Genomic DNA, 23,528 nt, shown 5'->3' on the forward strand with positions numbered 1-23,528 from the left:
CTTTTATCTCAACTTTTCTGTTTATTTCTGCTCTCACTTACTCACGTACTCCACCTTTTTAGAGTGGTCATTTTGACACCTGTGTAAGTAAAAAAAAAAAAACTCATTATGGCTGAATTCCATTTAGGTGTTTCAGTTTCAGGATTCTTGGTATTAAGCAAGCCATGGCTTTACTGGAACACTTTGATACAATGGAGAATTTTTAACTTTTTGTCAGGATTTAAAGAACAATAAATGCTCGAACATGAGGTTTTTAAGCATCAATATCTTAGACCTGCACTTTACCCAGACAGAACTGTGCAGTTCAAAGCCGTGGAATCAATGCATGACTGCTCGACACTCTTCTGCTGCTCTTACAGCCTGCTGTTCTTCTCCTACAATAAAGCTGTCTTTTTGTTGTTTGTTTGTTGGTTGCAGTGTTTGTAAGTTACCATCCTGCTGCAGCCTTCTCCAGTTCCATTTTTTGCCAACAACACAGAAGATCTGATCCTCATGCAGCAGACCGTCCACATACAACAGAAACATGGATAAGGGATTAAAACATGAAAAGAAGTCTCAAGTGTTGAAGACTGAGCAAGAGGAGCGTCCTTCTCCGAGACACTCTGTGGAGTCCGACACAGAGAGCTTGGCACATGAGAAAGCTTACCAGCAGCAACTACAAATGGATATTGGCCACCATGACCGAAACAAAAACACACTGCCTCACAAAAAGAATGCTGACGGCTTACAGCACAGAGATGAAGATGCATGCAATGATGATGACACAGAGGATCATCAGGTTTATGATAGCCTTGATGCAGCAGTAGACCCCCGTGCCAAACGGACCCCGACCCTGTTACAGACTGAATATTTGGACACACAAATGGATAAAAGAGAAGGAACAAGGTAAGTTACTCAATATCTGATTGTCGAGCAACAGTGCACCTCTTTTGTTGTTGCTATTAAACGATGGTATTTAAAGTAACACACGTACACACCCAGCATCCTTTAGTTGTGGTAAGAGGAGGGTTCTGTTGCACATCGAATGACACATAAGAATGACATCAGGCTGTAATGAACACACTCTGAGTACATATCACTATGGCAACATTAGAACTTCAGTAAAACAAGGATTTAGGCTTGGGTTAAAAGTTGGTACTGGTAGTATTCTATATTTTTCTTCCTCAGTTTATCGTTGCCAAAAAAGATGTGAAGCTTTGGGGCTCCAAGCACAGAAAAGAAACAGTGACATCTGGTGGTTTGTAAAACTTACACCAGAAAAAAACAACAGAAAAACAGTTCACTACTAATGTTCTAAAGACAGTAAATGATGACATGATGATGACTGTCCCAGGACAGAGAATGTTGTTTGTGTACAGATTGTAAAGCTCTCTGTGGCAAATTTGTAGTTTGTGATTTTAAGGCTATACAAAATAAATTGACTTGACTTGACTTGAATTGTTCCTCCCTGTACAGATGGTATGCTTCTATCATGTGTGGGCATGAACTGGAGTCCTTTCATGTTAGTCATCTCAAACTAAAACTCATCTGAAAAGTAAAGATTAAAAATATATTACCAGTGCTAGGATAGTTATAGGCCTATACAGAACCTTACATATGGGTATTGTGTATCTGAATTATGGAGCTGATTCCTCAGGACGTCAGCACAGAGCCTACGCGTACACCCCGTGACGGGGAAATCTTGTATTGATTTAAAGTCAAACTTTTTTAAGGGGGTTGACTAGCATGTTACACAACATGAATAGACATAAACATAAGACGTATAAAACAGATAATGAACTGTTTCAGACTTTGCTTGTGTCTGCTATAGACAGTATTGTAGGTTTTTGTGTGCATCTATGAAAGTGGGTTTTGTAAGTGATACAAATATTGTTACTGTATGCTTTACAAGTTTAAGTTTTAAGTTCTGTCCTTAGTATGCAGACTATAGAGACATCACACTCTCCTTACACTTGCTCTGCAAACCCTTCATCTCTACTCAAAAAGGATGACAGGGAATTAAAAGTAAAACTACAGTCACAAACTGTAAGCCTTTAAAAAACTGTAAAAAAAAAGACTGACATAAAGAAGACAATCTGTAGACTGTCATTGAAAACCACAGAGTGCAAAAAATAAATGAGAAACAAAAGATTCAAGCACATGGTCAAAAGTGAAATGAAAGGAGTATTTTACATTCAGTCTTTATTTTCTAATGCCTTTATGTTTCATATATGGAGAACAAAATGCTGTTCAATGGTTCAACCAGACAAACAGAAAGAGACACAAATCTCTCTGAGCACCAGTGGAATAACAAAGAAGAAACTACCAGTCATTGGTAAAATAAAGTGGAAGCTTAGCATCACAATGTGTGCAGATTTAAATAAGAACATGTTCCTCTTCCAGTGTCAAGTGCACAATAATGACTTAAAGAAGCTGCAAATAACAGGCAACGTGTTGTTCTTCCAATAGCAATACTGGAACTTGATCGGCTAATATCAGCTAAACAAACTATTGACAAATCCTAGTTTAAACCTATTCAATCAAACCACTGAGCAAAAAGCAGAGGGCCCAAAGGCTAACAGCTCCCCGAGATATTCAGAAACCAATTGCATCATTCATAATGATCTTGGGTCACTTACGCTTTTCTGGACTGGAAAACAAAGTGTTTTTTTGGGGCAGTATTTTCTTCATTTCATTATTCTTTTTTTGAGGCCAAAACTATTTCAAATGTAAATAGTACATTTGGTTTATGTATTATACTGGTTTAATTCAGGTAAAATAGCCATTGTTGAAGAAGAGAAAAAAGCGTTGATATAACATATAAAGGTGATTTCATTTTTGAACAGTAGAGTGCATCAGACATTGATACACAGAGAAAACTTGTTGGTTTTGGCCTTTAATAGAGTTATTAGGTTTGGCCAGTAGATGGCAATGATTTCATTTAGTGGCACAATTGCTGAAAGATGAGTATGGACTGAAAAAAAAGGACCTGCAGGCTTCATATTTTGGTGATAAAAATAAATAAAATTATTTTTTGTTAGGTTTTTATCACATTATTGGCTGTGTAGCCTTTTGTATCACAATAAATATATAAACATGTAGAATTATACAAGCTATTCACCATGATGAGACTGAGATGGGCCCGCCCTTGTTCAATTTGCCTACTGACCTAGACCGTCACTTTCAATGTCTGTGACAAATTAATTGAAATTAAGCAGATAATAGTGCTGCTTAGGTGGTTTACAGCTAGGAGAAAGACAGCAGCAATCAAACCTTTTACGTTTAAACAGGACATGGATGATAAAAGATAAATAGCCCTCATTCATCACTTAACAATGAAGTGGTGTCCTTTAATGAGATGCAGGCACCAATGGTACATTGTAGTGAAAATGGCCTAATTCAGGAGCTTTCAGAATAACAGCTTTTATATGAGGTAAATTAGATTTTTGTTTTGTTTGGGTGGATCGCAATAAGTGGTCACTCGTGGTCCATTAACAAGGATCATTGTTGCTGAAAGGGAGATCTCTCTTTCTCTCTTTTGAAGTAGCAGATATAGGTATCTATGGTGAGAACAACACCACATCTGTTTTTGCACTCTGTCGACTCGTACCGCTGTTTCCCTTTTCTTTCAGCAGTCACAGCCACAGTCATTTCCCACCAAAATAGAGAAGGGGCATTCTCCAGTTTCCCGCCATTAACCCGTGCAGATTGATGCCCACCAAGTGTGGGTCCGCTTCTAGAGTACATTGTTTCAGAGGAAAATGACCATGACATATTCTCACAAAAGGCTCCATTTCATCGAGCCAAGGCAGTGGACACAGTCCCATTCCCATCATCCTGTTCTCATAGTCCTCCTCAAAGCGGGCTAGCCTCTTCACACAGTGCCATTGCATAGTTTACAAACCCAATGAGCTTTTCTCATTCGAGCAAAAGATTCCTATTTAAGCAGCTCCATTCATCCCTCTTAACTATGTTTTACACCTACCTCGCTTGGGAAAAGATATTTCAGTATAGTCAGTATTTTCATTTTCCCATTCAGTGTTTGTCACAATATTTGTTCGGCTTCTGTATTTACGTGTGTCTGTATCTTGTGCAAGAAATATTAGGCTGTGGTTTTTCCAGTGTTGGAAGCATCACGTTCAGCTGCATGTTGTCTATAACGCATTCTCCAACTTGTTTGAGTCTGAGTCATTAGAGAGACATCCTTTACCCTTTTGGCCTCATCGAAGTGAAGGGCCCTACACCTAGGCAACCCTCCCCCAGACGCACAACATAACGGCAGGAGAATTAGGCTCCCCTCGTCCTTACCGTAAGCACAACAAAGAGGCTCTCTGCTATTTATTTTAATGAGATCTTTTCATCACCATCAGAAAGAGCATTTTAGCCTGCAATTTTCAAGCCATTTCATAAGCTGAAAATTGCCGTTTGTGAACCATTCCCCCGCTAGTAGCTCTCAAATACACTCTCATTAGTGAGCCTGGAGGTGAAAATACCAAAATTATCTGTAAATACAGGCACATAATCTCCCTCATCTGTTTCAATTTCAGAAGTCTGTGATAAGGCCCAGCTCTCTTTGTTCATCATCATTCTAACAATTGTCTAATGCCTCTTGTTCCTTTGACCTTAAAGTAAAGGCCTATGTGACATTCAGGTGTCTGTAAAACTTCCTTTTGGATATGGCAATTTTCATTTAATAATTGCTTACCAACAATTCAATCTGTTACCAAAAGGATGATGGAGCATGTACTGTACATATATGAACATATACTTTGATAATTCCGTATCTCCTATTTTCTCAATGGATTGCATAGAGCAATAGAGTTATAAGTTACTGATGCAACTATTAGTCTCATGCTAGTTGTATTGAACTTATGATCACTATTGCCATTGTCTTCTTTCTAACCTTGCAGCCAGCTGCTCAGTGACGATGCCTATTCTGACCTCCGCTATGACCCCAACTGGAGGACCAACCTAGGGGGAGCTGGCCGCTTTAACACGAGTCCGCACATTTCTGTTGAGGATTATTACCAAGTCCCTAAAGAGAAACCTGGTCAGTCATGGGGTGACGGACAAGGACCCGTAATAAAAGGAGGATACAGATACATCGTCGACACAAGTCCAGCTGTTGTGGTGACCCCTGATATGGCTGCCAGTGGGTCTGACTGGCCGTACCACCTCTACCCAGAAGATGTTCAGACCAGCTCAGTAACATCCCCTAATGGTCACAACCATGGGTCACAACTTCAATCGCCAGAGGCTGACCATTCAAAGCCATCCTGCAGTATCACTACAAATGAAAGGGACGAAAGTTTACTGAGAGGATTCCGAGAGAAGTGTGGGAATAGCTGCGACAACGCTGGGGAAAATGTTAGCAGGTCTCCGGAGCTGACCAAGGATATTCATGCTATGTACATCCAAGAATTTAAGACCATCTTTCTGCGAGAACTGAGACGCACACAAGGGGGACCCACTCAAAGACAGCAAACGAGCACGTCTCCCAAAGTTCCATTCAACAAAAAGCTAGAAAGACTGTCAGAGGACATGGTGGAACGCAACAAAATGACCCTGGGACGCAACACGTCCAAATGTGGCTCCTACGCAAGTGTGCATGTACGGAAGCAGGAGATGCCTCATAATATCAATAAGGTGTGTATATCATTTGGAGTTTTCTCAACCAACAACATATGCTGACGGATAAAAATTTTGTAATGTGATAAACTCTCAGACAGCTCTGTAACGGCCCTCACTTGATACAGGTTGCAATTACAGAAACAGACAGCAGGAGCTGCACTAACATTGATAATGATTCTTGGGCCGTGTACCTTTTGTTACACTTACACAGGCTAGGGTTCACTGGGGACTACCTGAGATATTGGTTGAAATATACAATATAGGTTCTTTAAGTCAGTATAAACTGTGACTATTTACAGACGGACAGATTTTTCTATTGGATCTAGTGGCCTTTGTGAATGACATTTTAGGTTGTTGTTGTTTTGGAAATGAAGAGAGCAGATTGTGGTTGTAGTCATGATTTCTTTGTGATGTGTATAGATGAATGTGATAGTGACAATAGGGCTGTGGTATGTTTTACGATGTGTTGACCCATTAACATGTTTTAAACACAGAGGTCAGTTGTGGGGCTCGTTACTGCTCATGCACAACACATGCTGTGGTGTCTTTATACTTTTCAGAGATCTGTATTTGCTGTCCACTCAGGTGAAAAGTAGTGTGAGTATATTTACTCCTCTTGGTGTCACACTGGTGATGGGCTGTCCCTTGAATGCAGCTATCATCCTGAGCAGAACATAGGCCTTGATTGTTTGCTACTCTGTTTTTTTGTTTTTTTTCTGCATGAGCCAAGTTTATGCTCATTTAGTAATATTATTGGTATCTACATGGCTTTTTATTGTCATCTCAGTCCACTAAGAGAATATCCTATGATGTTTGCTCTGACCCAGTCTGGAAAATTAATTTGGCTGAGGAGCATAGCTGTTTTTATCTGCCTTCTTCTCCACCATATGAAAAGAGCCATGTCTGGCTATGCCGTGCTTATTATGAGTTGATGTGTACAACAAGAACATCAGAGACGCATGGTTACCAATAGGCTCTTAGACGTCCGTGCACCTGGCACAGTGGCATAATTGGTCAGGATGGCCTGCATTCCCCATTTGTTGGGCCACAGGACTGTTTGCTGGCTATAATACCCCCCAGCCATCTGAGCCCCGGCCCTCTACAATCTCTCATATCATCACCATTTACATAGTCAAGAGCCGTTAGCTTTGTGCAACGGTAAACAGAGCCAGAGCCTTTCCCTCTCGGGAACCCTTGTGTTTTGTCATTTCCCTCTGAATTTCGCTTTTTAGTTTTCCATTGCCCCGTCTCCCCAAAGACGTGTCTTACTTAATGGGCGACATAGGGCACAAAAGAAGGGGCAGCAATTTGCATATAGTCTATTTCCTATTTAATCATAAAATAATGTATGAAATCGGTTTGTTCTGGCAACTGTATAATGTATCAACAAAGCTGATCAGAAATAGGCTTAAAGCAAATTCATTTTAAAACCATATTTAAAAAAAACTGACTCACCAAAATAAAGAAATATCTATGTGAAAACTGCAGTTCATTGTAGCATTGTGATTAACATGCCGACAGGCACACTCCCAAAACAGAATAAACAAATGCAATTTCTATAAACTTGGATAGTTATTTATTGATATGTGAAGATGAGCAGGTTTCTCAAAATCGAAAGATCCAAAACTCTTTATCATGAGTCTTCTCTTTGACCTGCATTATTGAATAATTATTAAATAAGAGGCTAAATTAAGCAAGTCAGTGGCAGGTGCGCAATGCACATTTGTTTAACTGCACAAACATTTAACTGATTCTACAGAGTCACAGTTTCTAGTTATTAAGACAGCACCTTCTGGTGCCTCATGTCTCAGAATGGGGTTTGGAATCAGGTCTGATTATTTACACAAGCACTAAATGAAATATAACATTAATATAAGATAAAAGAAGCAACACATGAGAATATTGTTATCTTCTACCTTCAGTATTTGAGTTTTGAATAGGTACTTTTAAAGGTCAGATAGAGAAACAGAAACAACTTTTCATAACTAGGATAACCGCACAAAGGTTGTTGTGCTTCATCCCATCCTTCCTTTCTCCTTGCAAAAGATAGCAACACTCCATGTACAAATCACATCAGTTTCACAAATCAATATGTGTCCAGACAAGCCAGTTGTTACGAGGCCCTTTTTGAAACAGCCCATTTGGTCTTTTGAAGAGCGCGGCCATCTGAAGGCAACTTGTGATAATTAGACGTGTTATTAAATGTACACAATTTCCTAATGCAGCAAATGTTTAGCTCAGCCAAGTGGCAGCAGTAATGATTGGTTTCATCGGGGCTTGGGCCTCCTTTGATAAAGACAGAAGTAGCAGATCAATCTTCTGCTATTGCACTCACCCCTTAGAGTCCCTACTCCTGTTGCAGGCCCTTACTTCAAAGCCAGGGCAACATAATGTACAATCTTTTAATAGCTTTAGACCAAAGCTCTGGGGAGCTCTCTGCCACTGTATACCCTGCCTCAGTCTAAACACCTAATCAAGATTACCTGGGCTGGCCACAATAGCGGCTAAATGCAATTCAAGATCCACAGCCCCTTTGAAGTCTTCATTGCGAAAAGCAGATGTTTCCCGGGTACGGGAGGTAATACAGCTTGCTGCAATTGCCAGACTTTGTTGTGACATCGTCTCGCAGGGAAGCAATTACAAGCCTTCCAATTTATCGAAAAAAGATATTACACAGCTTACCATGCTCAAAATGCAATACACGCTTGATCATTTGTTCCAACTGATTGGGATGTTTATAATGGGTGACAAAAGGCAATGGCAGGGGAAATGGGTAAAGGTGTGTGTGCGAGTGTGTGTGTACTGCTTGACGTGAAGTAGTCACTGACACCTGCTCCTGATCTTCAAACGACTGCTCTATCCTTATTGATCATCTGTAACAGCACCAACATGTCTAAAAGGCTCTCCAGCATTTCAAAAAGATTCCTCTATTTGGTTAGTGAGTTCATATATGGCTCAGTTGATTACCAAAAGCAATAGTTGTCATCAGAAGCCACAGAGGAGCTTGCAGCTTACATACTGAAACAGCATGAGATCCAGGTGTTTTGTCCCGCAGTGCCCTGACTTCATCTCAGCATAATAGTAGCACATCAGCCTATTAGATGCAATCACAAACACACTTATTGATGGATATGTTACAACTAGATCCACTCATTCCTTGTGACCTTCACCTATTCAAGCTCACAGAATTGGTGGCATTCAGTGGAAAAGTCTTCAGCCTGTCAATACCATCGATCCACTCAGATGGTCCTCTGCCACGGAGGGGAGTCCTGAAGTTAACTAAATGATTTTCATTTCAGTATTAAGTGAACATATTTCCATGCCACAATTGGATACATTAGTCCTCTAAGCACAAAGGAATTCCTCTAATTTCCTTTAGGGAATATGAACACAATGGCTGATGCTGCTGTTGCACTGGGGCTTGCCAGAGATGATTTAAAAAGAAAAAAACAGGAGACGGATTGAAAAGGAGAGGATTTGAGAGCATTATTATTTCGAGCACTTGAGCAGCCACATTTACGCTGCCAAGCGGAGAGGATAAATATTTTCTCACTGGAATAGGCAAAGCCTATGGTTGCTAAATCAGCGGCATTACATGCATGATGTTATGTTTCTTCATTTGAACAGGGACAATTTTCACTCGCTCATAGACCCCCTACTATATCATTTGGTGAGATCATGCAAAGAAGAGCTCCAGCCCTTCTTACACTTGGGAATGAATTGTGCCTCTTATAAAGAGCTCCTGTTGGTCTGTTGTGGTTTTTAATGGTGTGAATGGGTATATTCACAGTTGATGCTTTGTTCTCCAGATCACCTTCAGAAATAGGTCAAGCTCTGCATGTTAGCATATCTCACAGAACTGCAAGGGATTCTGAAAGTCAGCATTCACAGCAGCAGTCTTTGCCTATGCTGATGGCAAATTTAGACCCACAATTAGAGTTTGTTTGCTGGTACTAAAACACAGTCTTCCAGTTTGGTATAATAGTGACTGTGTCTGTTATTACATGGCTATTTTCTGTTTGAATATGGAGGTCTTATGTGGGAAACCATGTTAAATGCGGTGACTTTTTACATCAATGAAAAACTGTTATCCTCCGACTGTTAATCCCAATCTAACCCCAGGTCACCCAGATCAGCGGAAGGAAGAAAGCCCAGCGGAAGGAATACCCCAACCCCCCTCAACCGCAGCAGCAGCCCCTTTCCTCGGGGTTCAAAGCTGAGTCGGCAGACTGTCTGAGCTCCCCATTGGCCGGACCAGCTGCCGTAACTCAGCCAAACCCCCAGATGACGACTCCATCGCAGCCTTTGCTCCCCACCATCAACCTCAACCTCAACATCAACACTTCTTCCCATTTCCTTCCGTTAATCCAGAGGGGCCAGGATGACATCATCAATTTAGCATCTCTTCATGGTTGTCCACATTGGAGCCCGACATCTGAAGATAAACTTGCCTTGTCCGCTGGATGTCAACAAACAAATCCAGAAATGTCCTCCCAGATGTCTTGGAGAGGGGTAAAAGCACATCTGCGCCACCAAAACCTTGATGGTTGCCCCGGTCAACGGCAAAGGTGAACCATTTACACAATTTGATTTCTGACCAAAGATGAGAAAGATCTGACATTTTGATGATCTCAATGGGAAAATTGGATCATTGCTGCACCAAATAACAGCAGTCAGATAGAAGAAATAGAGCAAATGAGGTTAACATCACAATGGTTAAATGAAATCACAAATGACAGAATACCAACTGACTTGTAATTATACACCATATGAAAATGAAAAACAATATCAGCATATGCAATATATTAAAAAATATATACCATATGAAAAATACTTTCTGGTGTAGTCGTCTATTATCATGGGCGTTATCAGTATTCATCCACCAACAACTTTGTGTTTCAGGACAACGGCTTTAAAGTGGCCATTAACCTGTGAAGGGGAGGACCAGAAGCAAGTTCCCCAAAACCTTCCCAGTACACCCACCTCCACTTCCTCACTGGGCTCTGGATCCTACCCAGTTCTGCCAGCTATAGAAAAATCAATGACAGGAAAAGAGCCTGAGCTGAGCCCCGGTGTGAACACAGCCTATCCCGTTTATAGAAGCAGCTCCAATGGCTACCTGGTTCAGATGGAGAAAAAGAAGCAACTGAGGACGAGAGTCACTTACAAGGTTGGTGATTCTGGAGCTTCATTTTTGTCCCAAAATGAGGGATAATGAATGTTGACAGCTTTTTCACCTACTCAAAAGGTTTCATCAGTTTAACATTGTATCTCTGCATGGCTGCAATCTAATCTGGGATGTCACATAGATAATGAAAAACACCACGTGAGTATTTGTTTAAAATGCGCTGCATTTTAAAACTTCGCTTTAACAAGGGCCACAAAACTCCCTCAACACATACTGAATAATTGTGGTCAAGTTAGAAAAATAAGAACTCATTATGCAGTTTCACTTAACAAAAGTGACACATGCATTCTTGAATTGAGTGGCATTCCCCTTTAATCCCCACGTACACGAGAGGTTACACAAATAAATGCCCCTTTGAAGTCCCAGATAATCCCCTCAGCTGTCTCCATGCAGGGACAGCTTAATCCAGCAGGAGTGTTCTGGTGACTAAGGGCACAAAACATCAGGTTAATTGTCTCGCTCCTCTAAGCTACACTTAATTGCCATAAGATGATGACTATATAAACCACAGAGCTGCAGGCTCTGAAAAGCCATTTAAAGATGTGTTAGAGGATAAGGTGATTAGAAGGGAGAGAGTCTGTGAGGCGCAGGGCCACTAAAGATGCCCATTTGCATTTAATGATTTGGCTGTTGTTGTTTTTTTCCCCCTCTCCTTTGGTTTTCCAGGCTGAGATTGGTCCTAAATTGGGTATATTTTAATACATGTGACTGTCGCAAAAATACTCACTGGTGAAACCCACTCTAGCATTGGTGCAAACTGACTACAAACAAACAAAATGTTGATATTTTAAACATTGCCTTTTTTTGCTGCCATGCTTTAAGTTTATCTCGCACAGCAGCTTGAGTCGCAATATCACGACATTATGTGAGAATCGTGGGGTCACAATATCTCAAGAAAATCCATCTTGTCAGGCATCAAGTAATGCGTTTTTGTATCCCGACCAATCACTGTCAGCTACGGGGGCTACTAGAGTTATCAGTTATATCACAACTGGAGTACTTCTTCATAGAAGGAAGAGCAAAGAACGACACTGAAGGCTTTTGTCGACGGAAAACATATTTTTTCGCTCTTCTCTGGACTGACTTCAGCAAAAGTTGGATTGACAGATGCTTCATCCAATCACTTACCAAGTATTGTTTTGAAAGTGCCGGCCCTTTCCAAACAGTTTACAATGATGGCTTCTCAGATGAGTCATCAGGTTAGCTTTAAGTGCTATAATACAAGAGGATAATGTGATCTCTGTGTGCATACATTAACACATGACTGGCCATGCTCTCAAAAAAACATTACCCTTCTCTCCCACAATGTCCCCAACTGCAGACGAACTGGGAAATTCAGGCAGAAACACAGACAGATTGATTATATATATATAGGGTTAAGGGTGACCTCAACCAGTTGACTATTTGATGATTCAATCTAAGGAGGAACCCGATTTGACTGCCAGTCTTACATAGGATATATGGGGTGCGTAATTTCTGATTTTAGATATATTGATTGGTTTCTCCGATTAAATCCTGAGATATATATACTACTTTTTTTGAATATCAGTCTATTGAAAATACTGTAAGTAAAAAGTTAAAAACAACTTTTGGTGTGTGTGAAGAAATCTCAACTAAGTTGCACTATCCAAACCTGCAGGACGATCGGAGCAGCATCTTGGCCTCAATAAGGCTAAATAACAACAACATAAGACTACTGTTTCAAAATCAAAGAACACATTTATTAATCAGAGTGCTCCGATAAGGACGTAGCACTTACAGAGCTCTAGATATTTTATGAATTTATGAACTATCTCTAAAATCAGCAGACGGAGGCGCTAGAAAAGACTTCCCTGTCGTTTCCCTTCTGTCGGTGGATTGATACAATGGGGTGAAATGGAATTAGAAACAAAAGTTGAATTAACAACCATGTAAAGCAGGCAGGATAAGAAAGCATGTGTGTCCTTCTGTCCGTCTTATCGATCTCTGCTCCATTTCACTACTTCCAACATCCCGCACTGTACACGCACAATACACACAATAAACAGCACCATTCATTATTGTGACACAACAGCTAGACGATAGTCACGGGTATCTCGACCAATCATTTTGTTGTTATTTTCTATATAAAGCTTAAACAGAGGGAGATTAATGAGCAAATGAGTTATTGATAGGCAAGTTTTGACCAATTAGATCAGTCAGGGACACCCCTAAAATAGTGTACTATATGTATTGTTACATTAACTAACAATTGAGTTAGATAGACCCAAGGAAGGCTAGAATGTATGATTAAGTGTTTTGGGTTGTATTCACACTGGAGCCTTCACATATTCATCCTGTGGTGCCCAGCACTCCTCACCCCCTGACCTCCCGTCTCTCCCACCATGTTAGCCATCATGTCTGACAAGATTACAGGCTCAATTTGTAAAGCAGTCCTGTTGCAGCGCCATGGCATGAAAGCAGATGAGCGTGACTTAGGGGTGGAGTGAGAGGGGAGAGGGTTTGGAAAGAAAAGGTGCCCTGTTGTGTCCATGGCCAATGGCTAAAGCAAACTGAAATCCTCCTTTCGAAAAGCAGCCAGTAAAATCTGGAATGATTAGCTCCCTTTTGTCTGGGGCAGCTTGTGGATTGCATAACCCCATGCGCTATGGTCACACACACACACACACACACACACACACACACACACACACACACACACACACACACACACACACACACACACACACACACACACACACACACACACACAAGCATGATCACCATCTAAGTTTAGGATGTTAGCATGCTAAAAAATTCTAATTAGCATTAAACACAAAGTACAGCTTAGGCTGATGGACTTTGTTTCACAGGTATTGGTCATAAACCAAAGTATGCATTTATTCAATTTTGACTCTCGGTGGATTGATCACCCCGTTATTACAATTCATTCCGAGGGGGGACATGAATGTCTCAACCAAATTTTATGGCAACCCATCTGATTGTTGTTGAGAGGACTTTCAGACGGGTTGCCACCATTTCACTCACTTCGTTTCACACAATATGGTGGTGCTAGGCAAGGAAAGGTCATTGTCTGGGAACCATGAATGTCTGCACACAATTGGTTACCAATTCATCAATAGGTTTTTGAGATACTACACTGGATAAATGAGAACTTTAATTTGCTACTGGCACTAAATGTCTTATCAGAGGATAATCAAAATGATTAGGATACATCCTCTGGGCACAATGAATATGTGTGCAAAATTTCCGGACACCCATCCAAAAGTTATTGAGACAATTCACTAAGTCACGTCACTAGTGTGGACGAAAGCATGAAACAGAACCAGGCTTTATCATGTCAAGAAAACCCCTCATAGATGCACGAAAGGTCCCCACGCACCATTTGATCAGGCTGTGTCCCAAAGGAATATCATCTCAGACTTTGATATATTTCACCATACACAGATACATACACAGTATATATGTTGTAGTTAGGGATACTGTAGTCTAACCCATAGTACTGTATATGAGCAATAGTGAAAATATTCCTCAAATTGCTGAGCACTTTCTGGCACTCTCTCCTAGAGCCCACTGCATAGTAATGATTGATTTATCAGTGTTTTTGTTTGTTTGAACAAGCTAGTAAGGCGGCCAAACAACAAAGGAAGGATGGAATGTTTGGTGGAGACGGTGTCACTCACATTGAGGCTCTGTCCCGCTATGTCATCCGCCAGGCTTTTGTCTATCATTTGGTGTATTAGTATTATTTTCTCAGTGCACCATTTGAACCCAATGAGAGACATCAAAATTGATCCAAATTGCAGGCAGTAATTTATTGTTTGAGCCATGGTGCATTTTGACTGCCAACAAAATGAATGAGTTCAGTTCAACAAAGGTCGGCTCAAATTAAGTAATCAGAAGTGTCACGCGATGTATGATTGCACAAATGCTGTCCTGCAAAACTTAAATCTCTCTCTCTCTCTCTCTCTCCTCAGGCATACAGTCTTAAAGACTACAAACAGCTGAAATCAGATATAAACCTGCAAGGCCTAGGTCCTGACTACACAGCCGTTGAAGAGACAGTAAGTTTTGGCCTGAAACATCAGCCTGTGTCAACTCAGTAGAATTTTTTTACAGACCCACCAGTTTGTGTAAAGTGGGTTAATTTATCCAGAAACTGCACAGATAGATTAAGATGAGAAGGCCTGTCATTGGATCTTGGTTTTTGGAGGGTGGTATCATATCCTGTATTCTGGTTTACAGTCGCTGATAGGTCAGAGCTGAAATGCTCTACATAGTAATGTGAAACTGGGACCCTACACATCCAGTAAACGTTTTACTTAGCTCATTCCGTGTAAAAAGGCCAATTTAGGGTCAATATGCATGTAAGTTGAAACAAGATGAGTAAATTCCTAAAAGATAAGCCGGTCAATGACGAATAAGGCTTCTAAAAAGATCATTTTAAAAAGTATTTTCAAATTGGATGTAATGCATATTTTTGTGTATGGAACATAGTTGTTAAACAACTTTCATTTGTTAAATTACTTTTCAAAGTGGTTAAATTAATATTTAACATTATTTTTGAACTTCAATGGCTAAAAAATGTCAGGTGGCACAACCTAATATTTGTTAAAATATATATAATTTCCTACCATTCATTATAACTGAAATCTTTGGCAAGTATCCCTTAGAGTGCCTACAGTGCCTAACGCATTGTATTTTTAATAATTTAAGATCATTGCATTCTATTGGCCAGGTTTTTGGTATCTTAAGCATCCGATTTTACATTTAAAATGATAAAAATAATGATACAAATATACAAATGAATACATGCAATACAATAGCTATTAACATTATAGTTATCAACTATTTGGTCACTTAAACCTATTATTTATTGCTCTAAATTAATGTTTTATCTGGTTGCACCACCTGACATTTACCAGTTGTGCCACCTGATAACATTGATAATGACAGGATTATGGATGAATAATTGCCTTTTTACTTCAAATACAAAAAAATGATGCAAGTCAAAAATCTCTATTGAAGTTAGAGTAGTAAATATGTCATAGTAATTATGTTCAGTACATAGCAACTAGAATATGCTACAGTGCAATGGATTGATTAGATAGACAGACTGTAATAGATTGTGATTGAGCAACAAATGAAGTCTTATTTTAATATATTCATAAAGAAACACCAGCTCAAGACAATTGAAAACAACTCATTTAAAAATATTTAAATGCATAAAATCAAATGTATAAACCTTACATTACATATCATTAAATTAAACACATAGCAACTGGAATGCAACATTAGTACATACTAAATACAGCAATACTTCGTCAAAATTGAACTAGTGACAAAATATTTCAGAATGTTTTGAACCTTTAAGGTATGTTGACCTTACATGGTTCAAAATGTTTTGAAATATTTTGGTGTACAGTATTTTCAGTTGTGTGTATTAAAACTGTCCCAGTCACGAGTGAGCCGTGTGTGTTGTGAATTAAGAGGCTCAGCGATCACATGGAACTCCTCCGTGTGTAATAAGAAATGTATTATTTAAAAACATGAAAGGTCTGACTACTGTATAAAAGTAACAACTGCCTTGTTTGTTGTTAACCTTCATAATAATAATTTTGGGGAGTGTCTTTGGAGGGAGGCCTGAAGGGACGGACTGTCAGTGATGAAGAGTTGGAGACTTTCTTGCTCGTCAGTCTAGTGCTGCTGTTTTCAATGTAAAAGAGTTGGAAACACTGGACTGTTTGTTCGGGTTGGATAACTTTTAAAATCTACCATACTTTTGCTAGTTTCTCATCATTACCAGCCCTGCCTTTCACTTAAAACTATTAAACAATTTAAAAATTCAGTAAATAATCTTAGAGCTTGAAATATAATATCATATAGAGACATTCCTTGTGGTTGCGCCACCTGACTTTTGCAACTTATTTATATTATTCAGGCATCTACTTTGACTCCTGTTTTAGTTTTTGTTCTTGTTAACAAATCCATACACAATATTTGAGAGGGATCTTAAAACATTTTCACTCACGCCATAAAAGTTAGTTGGGTTCCTCTTGATGATGCTATATCCTGGAAACTGTTTATTATTAAAAAACTGTTTAATATTAAAATAAAAGTCACATATTTACAGTTGAGCCGCCTTGACATTTGAAGCATGCAAATTGTTGGACAAAATATTTTAAATGGTTTAAATTAAATTAATTGCTTTAAACTATAGGTATTTGTAAAAAAAAAATTGGTTAATTTGAACAATAAAATCATGCCATTGTATTAATTTTTAATTTAGAATCATTAAAACACAATTTTAGTCTCTTCATTTGCTAGGACAGTTGCGCCGTCCCCCATTTTCAGGGTTTGAGATGCCAAAACATAAAAGAATATATATTATTTGAATGAACTGAAAATGTGTTCAAACTCATGAGCTTTTACTGAATGAAATGATATATGCCATGAATTAATACAATTATTCTAAAAGGAAATAATGGGCTTGGACAAAGAAATATGGACATCATGTCATTGACCCAAATAGAGTTGAAGATTGATAAGGCTAAAATGGTAAAGCGACCCCAGACAGAGCCCACGCAAACAGACACACACAGCCAGTTTTGCATTTGGCCACAGAAGGTGTTTCTGCACTTGGCAGCCCATCTCATCCTCCCCAAACTCCTCTTATCCCCATCACACGTTGAAAAGTGTATGGCAATTTTACGGCCAGAAATATTTCTCTTGACAAACAGTGAATAAGCTCAAAACAGAAAGCTAAAAGAAACTGTTGTATTGACTGAGAGAGAAGGATGGAGTCACTCTTTGTTCCTGCTTGGCAGAATAACTTAGAACCAGGGAGACATACATCTGCCCCTTTAGCTTGCATGTCCTCTGTCTGCTATATCTTTGATATGAATTTGTCCGTCTAATGAGAGCTTTTCAGCAATATGAGGTAGAAATGAGTGTATACATTTACTGCTTTCTATTTCAAAGCCTCTCTGGTCTTTAATTTTTTTTTATAGCCAAAAAAATAGAAGATGACACAGAAGAACACAATACAAAAGCTTTCCTACATACCAGGATGTTGTTTAATTTGCTGTTAGGCAAAACAGTGACACTGTGCGTCCACTGACCCTCTTCCAATTATCCTAGTTCATCATTTAAAGGCTCCCCAACTGTTCCACAGATAAAATGACATCTACAAAGCAAAACGAGAGTACCTCTAACAAGTTAAGTGCTTTGTGCTGGGATGCTTCTTCTCTTAATCCCCAGTTGTAAAAATGTTTGGTCAATTTACTGCAGATTGATCCATGGTATCTCCAGGTCGGAGCCTATTAGTGAATGATATGTGTAAGTGTTGATAGCCCCGCTGAATGGCTGGCTGTGTTTGGTTTTGTGGGGCTGCATGGAGAGGCTCTGCCGGGGCAAGGACAAAGAGAAGGGCCTTAAGGGAGAAACGGCTCAGTTGATTGAAACCCCCTTTTATAATCTGCTTCTATTTGTCTCTCACTCCCTCTCTCGCTCTTTCACCGTCATCATGCTGAGAAACTGAAACGACAGAAGCTGTATTCAAATGTAATCCGCGAGCAGAACAAAAAGATAAGTAGGATTCCCTTTCTACTGGCCAAGGACCCGGAAGCCAATGACAAGAAAGATCCCAGGATGAAGGTGTGTGTTCGCTTCTTTGCATGTGTATGTGTGAGAAACCTAGCACCTGTCTTTTTCACAACAGGCATGTGTGCTTATGGTTGTTTGAGAGACAAGTTATGACCAAGTGAAATGACAAAAGAGTGTATAAGATCAGGGAGAATGTCACGAAGTGTTGTTTTCTGGATTCACTAAGCATGACATATTTTTAAATAATGAATAACTTAACAGTTCTGCTCTTACTGTAAAAAATATAATATACACAAAACACCACGAGAATTCAAAGTTAGGAAGTTATTGTACTTCAAAAAAGAGTTCTGTAGAGAAAGTGCAGATGAATGCTTGGATTGATAAACCTTAAAGTCTGAACACTTGAAGTGTCATTATTGATGGTCAACATGGTCCATGTTACTTTTTAATCCTGTAAATCGTTTTTATCTTAATGAGTCATTAGAAACTGTTTTTATTCATAATGGCACCACATGCTTTGATGGAATTTGAGGGCAAAACACGATACAGTCACTGTCAGAAATCAAATTTCACCATCATTTAATATCTAATGTAATTTAACAAATTCCCAGTGACTAAGTTGACCCCCAGCACTCCAGCAAAACATTTATGACAGACATTGCATGACGTCTTTCAATGAGAATCACATCAGAATTTTTTTCTCCATAAACACTTCAAAACCTTCAGTGCTAGTTTCTTTCTGGCGATACAGTTAGAACATTTGGGCGAAACCTTTGGGGTCCCTGTGAAAAGCTGTTTTTGCAACAGGAGGAAAAGTGGTATCCATGCAATATATCTGACCCCTTTTCAGTTTATTTCTCCCCACAAAAGCAAATTCTTGAATATATTACCGAGCAATATCAGCTCTATGTCTCTGATAGACAGGCAGGCACGGAGGAAGATAAATCATTTAACTGTTACTTTAACTGACATACCAATTTGGCGTTCTCTCTTCTAAATAATCAGCCACGTCTGTAGTCACCCTGAAATATATCACACACTTTAGGATCATCCTTAATGAGGGAATATGTACCAACATCAATGGTTTATAAGAATGGTATTAACGTGACATGCAACAGAAGTAATCCTGACCGTAAACCACAGAACTGCGCATAGCTCATTGTGAATTAATTGACCAAATTCCAACTGTTGTAATCCATTATATCAGACTTTAGGATACTCTCTTACTTATGATTAAATTCAGACCGACAGTATGCAAAAATGACCCACAGAAGTAAAGCACATTTTAAACTCACTTCTCTCTTTCAACAAATAAAATGCTCTCACCTAGATTTGTTATGGTTAGTTTATCCGGATCTAATTATTAATTACTTTGAGTTTGACGTTCAGTTCGAGATTTAAATAGGCTATTTATTTAGATATTTATTACTCTGAGTTTGGTGCTCAGTGATCCAGATCTATGTTTTTCAGTATTATCACTTTGACTTAGATGTTTAGTTCAACAGTTATCCAGCTTGTACAGTCTGTAATAGAGTCAGAGGTTGTTCTTTCAGATTTCATTTTTCATTGGAGGGGTACTGGCTGATTTATCTTCTATTGTCTTTTTCCTGCTCCAAACTATTGTCCTTATATCGACCTTAAAAAATCCACTGTCAGTTGACTTCCAGTGACATTTAACATGTGTGATACTACAAATTAGGAAGAAAAACCAAGATGGAGCGTGGTGCTCTTTATTAAGCTTCTTTAATTTAGTGTTTTACATTTTGTCTGGAACTCGTAGGAGTGATGTTATTAATCCAGACTGTTGATTGGTTAGCAGTGAGGCTATTTACATATTCAGATTTGATCTTTTGAACTTCACTTGCTCCCTGCAGGTTAGCCAGACGGCATAGGTTACCATGGTTACCCACCAATCTCACTTTGTAAAAATCACATGAAACCTTTGTCTCGTCTCACAAAGTTTTGAAATGAAATCCTCTAACAGTTACATAGTCAACGATGGAGAATTACACATCACATGTACTGTATTGTATTTAAATGTATCAGTGAAGGAATATTACTACGATATATACCTTGTTCTGTACATCAGAGAAACACAACCATGGCATTTCTGAAAGGTCGCAGTGGACAGAAGATTCAGGGACATTTCTGGAGGACCAGTACCATTTTTGACTACAGCTTGTATACAGTGATACGTTAGTACGTTAATATATGTGGATCTCTCTCTCTCTCTTTCAATATCAGGCCTTGGAGTATGCCAAGACCATAGCCAAACCCCCTGTACAGCCTCAACCAAAACTGAGACAGAAACACCGGTCCGAAGGCTTCACTGAGAACGCTTCTTACATGGATGTCTCCCAGCTGGCCACACTGGAAGTCCTTAGAAAACGGCATGAAGAAGAAAGGCAGGCTGTGGCACTCTTCAGAAAAGAACATGCTGTCTGAGGCAAGATGGGATCAATGGATCCCACGCTCTCATATATATTCTTATTACAAGATGTAGGACACAACATGCTGCCTCGTTAAACTTGTTAGGCCGACTATCACATCAACATTATTTAACACATACATTTTCACTCGCACATTTTTTCAAATAATAATTACGGAAAGCTAGGTAATAAAGATGATCTCTGAGAAGACTGGCAGCCTCAGCCAGCATCTCTGTCGCTTTTAACATTGTGTGTCACCAGGAGAGACAAGAAATGTATTAGATGACTGATTTTTAGTTTTTGTTGTAACCATAGATGCCAGAGAAGAGGTTTACAATGGTCATTTCAGTTTTGTGCTAATCTTGGTAGTTACTGGAGTCACCGAGACCGATTACAAAAGAGGAATTAACTTCTGAGACCCTAAATTCTTGATGTGTACTTTAAAAAAGAAATTAGCAGTTTTTTTTATGGACTCACACTGTATCTAAGATTGTATTAGGAACTGGTGTCTATTGACACTTAAAAGGAACTGCAGTTAAAGCACTTCTGCATTGTCTGTAGCTCATGGGTTCCTGCCTACGTCTGAATCAAGCTGCATTCACACCAAATCAGGTCTCACAGCAAAAACGCCAGTCATCCCATTCATTTAAATGTTGTTAATGTTTTTGTGTTTCGTTGGTGGGGGCCACAGCAGTAAAAAAAAGTTAAAACCAGAGCATCTTTGGAAAACGTAAGTCGACGTCACGCTCAGGATCACATAGGCGGTGATTAATGAGCCATTATAATGAATTGGGTAAATGAAACAAGTGTCGCTAAAATGGGCAAACTCTGAGCCAATCGCCTGATTTGGTGTGAATTGCCAGACAGTATAGCCATTTGAAGTGCAATGGTTAACTTAATATTTTCTTGAGATTATTGTCTCTGACATTACTGCGACCAAAAGCATGTAAAAGCAAATGAGTCACAGTAATTGGGAGACTCTGCGTACCTGAGTTCGGCTGAACAGGAAGTTACTAGATATTTCAAGGCACTCATTATATTGTCTGATGTGACAAATCCTTATCTATGTGGCAACGATAGGAAAATTGAAATGTGTACTGTTTGACAATAAAGATCTCCCCCAAAAGAGCGGCACACATTTCCTAAATAGCAGGATTGAATCTTTGCACTCTGGATAAATTCTGTTGTCATCGTCTTGTTAAATCCAACTTGCTGCTCATGGATTCTTCTCCAGTGTGCTAAGATCAATGATGAAGCAGGTGTAGCTCTTACTCAGTCCTTCCTGTTGCTGTAATATATATCCATACACACCGTTACCATCAACTATCACAAGCAGAAAAGATTAGATTACATTTGTATTTAATGCACTATAACGATTTTGGTAGTTGCACCTTTTATCACACATAACTGTATGTACCAGCTCAATAGAAGTATATTTAACAGCATCTCTCAAAAATGTCACTGAAGACCTACTGGCCATGATTCAGTCCACTTCCAAATATCACACACCACATGCAAATGCCCACACTCTTATTTTTCATTTCCCCCATATTGTTGTCTTATCCACCTTATCAGTTAGTCTCCTCTCACCCCATTACACACTGTTTAACTTCGAATATCCCACACAGCCTTTGTTGTGGGTCACAGTCTTCCTTTTACGGAGGAGAAAACCTGCTCAGATGAAGATGACACTTTGAAGCTCCCCCCGATTTGATCGCAGTCCTGCTTTTTGTAGCCTTATTGTAAGTAGTAACTCCTCCCCAACACAAAACACTCTCAAGCAGCTCATTTTACTAATTGAACCCTCAGATCATTATCAAAGCACTATTTACCTCTGTGCAATATTTTAATGAGATTATAGTCTCTATTTAACCCATCATGGACTCTTTGAAGCCCCGTGTTTTTAGTGTTAAGTCCTCAGATGCGTGGTTGGAAACAAATGACGGAGCCCTTTTTTAATTTAATGAGAAACGCTGCCTGTCCAGACTGAGTCTCTTTGCTTCTTTTTTAGGTCCCACCTACTCGTTTTTTCGCCATTGAAATCCAGTTAATTGAAAGAGTCTCTCGTCGCTATACATGAAGGGGGCCGAATTAGCATCCCTTTCTGCCCATTGGGAAGCTAAGGCAGACGGGGGATGCTTTGATGTGAGAAGCACGCTTTCAGTAGGCGGCAGGCTTCCTGAAAATGAGCTGATGGCCCTGCTATTAGGTCCAAATGCAGATGCGTCCATGTGTTACAAAATGCTTAATCTTTTAATTGATCACCTTCTGCATGGCCTGTTCCACACGTAGTTTTTTTTTATTTCCCCACTGCCTGTTAATCACACTCACATTTTGAAGATGACATGAATTGCTTTTCAAAAGGCAGGAAAAAGGGATGGCAACTCCAGCACGAAGGACGACAGTGACATGGTAGAGAGAGAGAGATGCAAGCTTGTGGTAAAACAAATTGATACACGTTACCAGGGCTGTTTTATGATTCTTAAATGTGCCTATGTATGTGTGGATCACGTGTTATCAAATGAATAATTGTTAACTTTACCACCCCTCCTAATGGTAATGGTAAAGGACTCTTCCGACCACTCAAAAGCGCTTTTTTACACAACATATCATTCACCCATCCACACACTGATGACAGGGGCTACCATGCAAGGATCTATCTAAGTCTTAACTAGCATTCATACAACATTCATACACCGATGGCACAGCCTTAATCG

At 39.4% G+C, this 23,528-nt stretch overlaps 1 protein-coding gene across 1 annotated transcript; it reads left to right on the forward strand.

The window, feature by feature from the left end:
* Positions 1–423: 423 nt before the first annotated feature.
* jhy (junctional cadherin complex regulator) lies at positions 424–21,284 on the forward strand. The gene is made up of 7 exons (XM_054626444.1): positions 424–885; positions 4,890–5,625; positions 9,733–10,178; positions 10,513–10,780; positions 14,755–14,840; positions 18,304–18,433; positions 20,627–21,284. The coding sequence occupies exons 1-7, from the start codon at positions 524–526 to the stop codon at positions 20,825–20,827; spliced, it is 2,229 nt and encodes a 742-aa protein (XP_054482419.1). The 5' UTR covers positions 424–523; the 3' UTR covers positions 20,828–21,284.
* Positions 21,285–23,528: the final 2,244 nt, after the last annotated feature.

The sequence above is a fragment of the Anoplopoma fimbria genome, chromosome 24, assembly GCF_027596085.1.
Source record: "Anoplopoma fimbria isolate UVic2021 breed Golden Eagle Sablefish chromosome 24, Afim_UVic_2022, whole genome shotgun sequence".
Lineage (NCBI taxonomy): Eukaryota > Metazoa > Chordata > Actinopteri > Perciformes > Anoplopomatidae > Anoplopoma > Anoplopoma fimbria.

Coding starts and splice junctions, on each gene's coding strand:
- jhy (XM_054626444.1), top strand. CDS start 524: ATGGATAAGGGATTAAAACATGAAAAGAAGTCTCAAGTGTTGAAGACT. Junction 886..4,889: donor GATAAAAGAGAAGGAACAAG/GTAAGTTACTCA, acceptor CTAACCTTGCAG/CCAGCTGCTCAGTGACGATG. Junction 18,434..20,626: donor AGAAAGATCCCAGGATGAAG/GTGTGTGTTCGC, acceptor TTTCAATATCAG/GCCTTGGAGTATGCCAAGAC.